At 43.0% G+C, this 1,516-nt stretch overlaps 1 protein-coding gene across 1 annotated transcript in view; it reads left to right on the forward strand.

The window, feature by feature from the left end:
• Nucleotides 1-1,516, forward strand: part of amotl2b (angiomotin like 2b) — an 11,126-nt gene continuing 9,610 nt past the window's right edge. The window contains exons 1-2 of the mRNA XM_060888413.1: nucleotides 1-182; nucleotides 1,306-1,516. The exon at nucleotides 1,306-1,516 is cut by the window's right edge and continues 419 nt beyond it. Coding sequence (XP_060744396.1) covers nucleotides 1,349-1,516 — 168 coding nt within the window. The 5' untranslated portion in view covers nucleotides 1-182; nucleotides 1,306-1,348. The remainder of the gene's footprint in view (nucleotides 183-1,305) is intronic.

Genomic DNA, 1,516 nt, shown 5'->3' on the forward strand with positions numbered 1-1,516 from the left:
CGCGCGGTTAGTTAGCTATTTATGATCCTCGCGCAGCTCTCACAGCTCAGAACAGAAAAGTTGTACCACAATAATGAGCTAAACTGGAGATAAAGGACGCTAAAAAACACACGTTGGATTCGCTTACACACAGTTTACAGCTAGCGGAGGATCTCTGACTCCATGTGAGAAGAATATTGAAGGTAAATTGATTAAAAATATTTCCTCAAAGGAGGCGCGAGACTCCGATATTAATCTATATTCTGGACGGTATTTGTTTATACTTGCTATAACTCAGTAAACCTTTGTTAAAAAGGACAGTTTATTATTCATGTTATCGAATAAATTGTTTTAATGTGACGACATTGTTGGTTTTGGTCGTTAAGCGACAGGTTTATTCTCTTTTTTAGCTCAGGAATGCAGTCATGTGACATGGACATGTATTTTCAGTTACTATATGTGTCTGTATGTGTGTGTCTGTGTGTGTGTGTGTCTATGTGTGTTTGTGTGTGTGTGTGTCTGTGTGTTTGTGTGTGTGTGTGTGTCTGTGTGTGTTTGTGTGTGTGTGCGTCTGTGCGTTTGTGTGTGTGTGTATGTGTGTGTGTGCGTCTGTGCGTTTGTGTGTGTGTGTGTGCATTTGTGTGTGTGTCTGTGTGTGTGTGTTTGTGTGTGTCTGTGTGTGATTGTGTGTGTCTGTGCGTTTGTGTGTCTATGTGTGTTTGTGTGTGCGTTTGTGCGTGTGTGTCTGTGCGTTTGTGTGTGTGTGTCTGTGTATGTGTGTGTGTGTCTGTGTGTTTGTGTGTGTGTGCGTTTGTGTGTGTCTGTGTGTGTGTGTTTGTGTGTGTCTGTTTGTGTGTGTGTGTGTGTCTGCGTTTGTGTGTGTGTGTGTGTCTGTGTATGTGTGTGTGTGTCTGTGTGTTTGTGTGTGTGTGCGTTTGTGTGTGTCTGTGTGTGTGTTTGTGTGTGTCTGTTTGTGTGTGTGTGTGTGTCTGTGTTTGTGTGTGTCTGTGTGTGTCAGTGTGTGATTGTGTGTGTTTGTGTGTGTCTGTGTGTGTGTCTGTGTTTGTGTGTTCAATTTATTTGTATAGCGCTTTTAACAATTCACATGGTCTCAAAACAGCTTTACAGAACTATAGGAGCAGAAGAAAAAAAAACATAATAATAAAATAATAAAATTTAAAACACTATTATATCTCTGTACTATTATAACACTATCCCTAACGATCGAGCCGGAGGCGTGTGTAAGGTCGATACATATTTTTTTGTGATTAGTGCAACATCTAGTCGAACTCTTATACCATCGATGACCTTTTTTCCGCTCTCCAGTTTGCACCGATCCACTGAATACTTTACCTTCATCCCAATTAAAATGCGAACAGAGGAGGCATCAAGCACGGTGCTGCACAGACTGATCCAGGAGCAGCTGCGTTATGGAAACCCCACTGATGCTCGCACCCTCCTGGCCATCCAGCAGCAGGCCTTACGGAGCACGGTGAGCAGAGGAGCCGGAAGCCCACGCTCCTCTTCAGACAGCCTC

Source organism: Tachysurus vachellii, chromosome 15 (assembly GCF_030014155.1).
Source record: "Tachysurus vachellii isolate PV-2020 chromosome 15, HZAU_Pvac_v1, whole genome shotgun sequence".
NCBI lineage: Eukaryota > Metazoa > Chordata > Actinopteri > Siluriformes > Bagridae > Tachysurus > Tachysurus vachellii.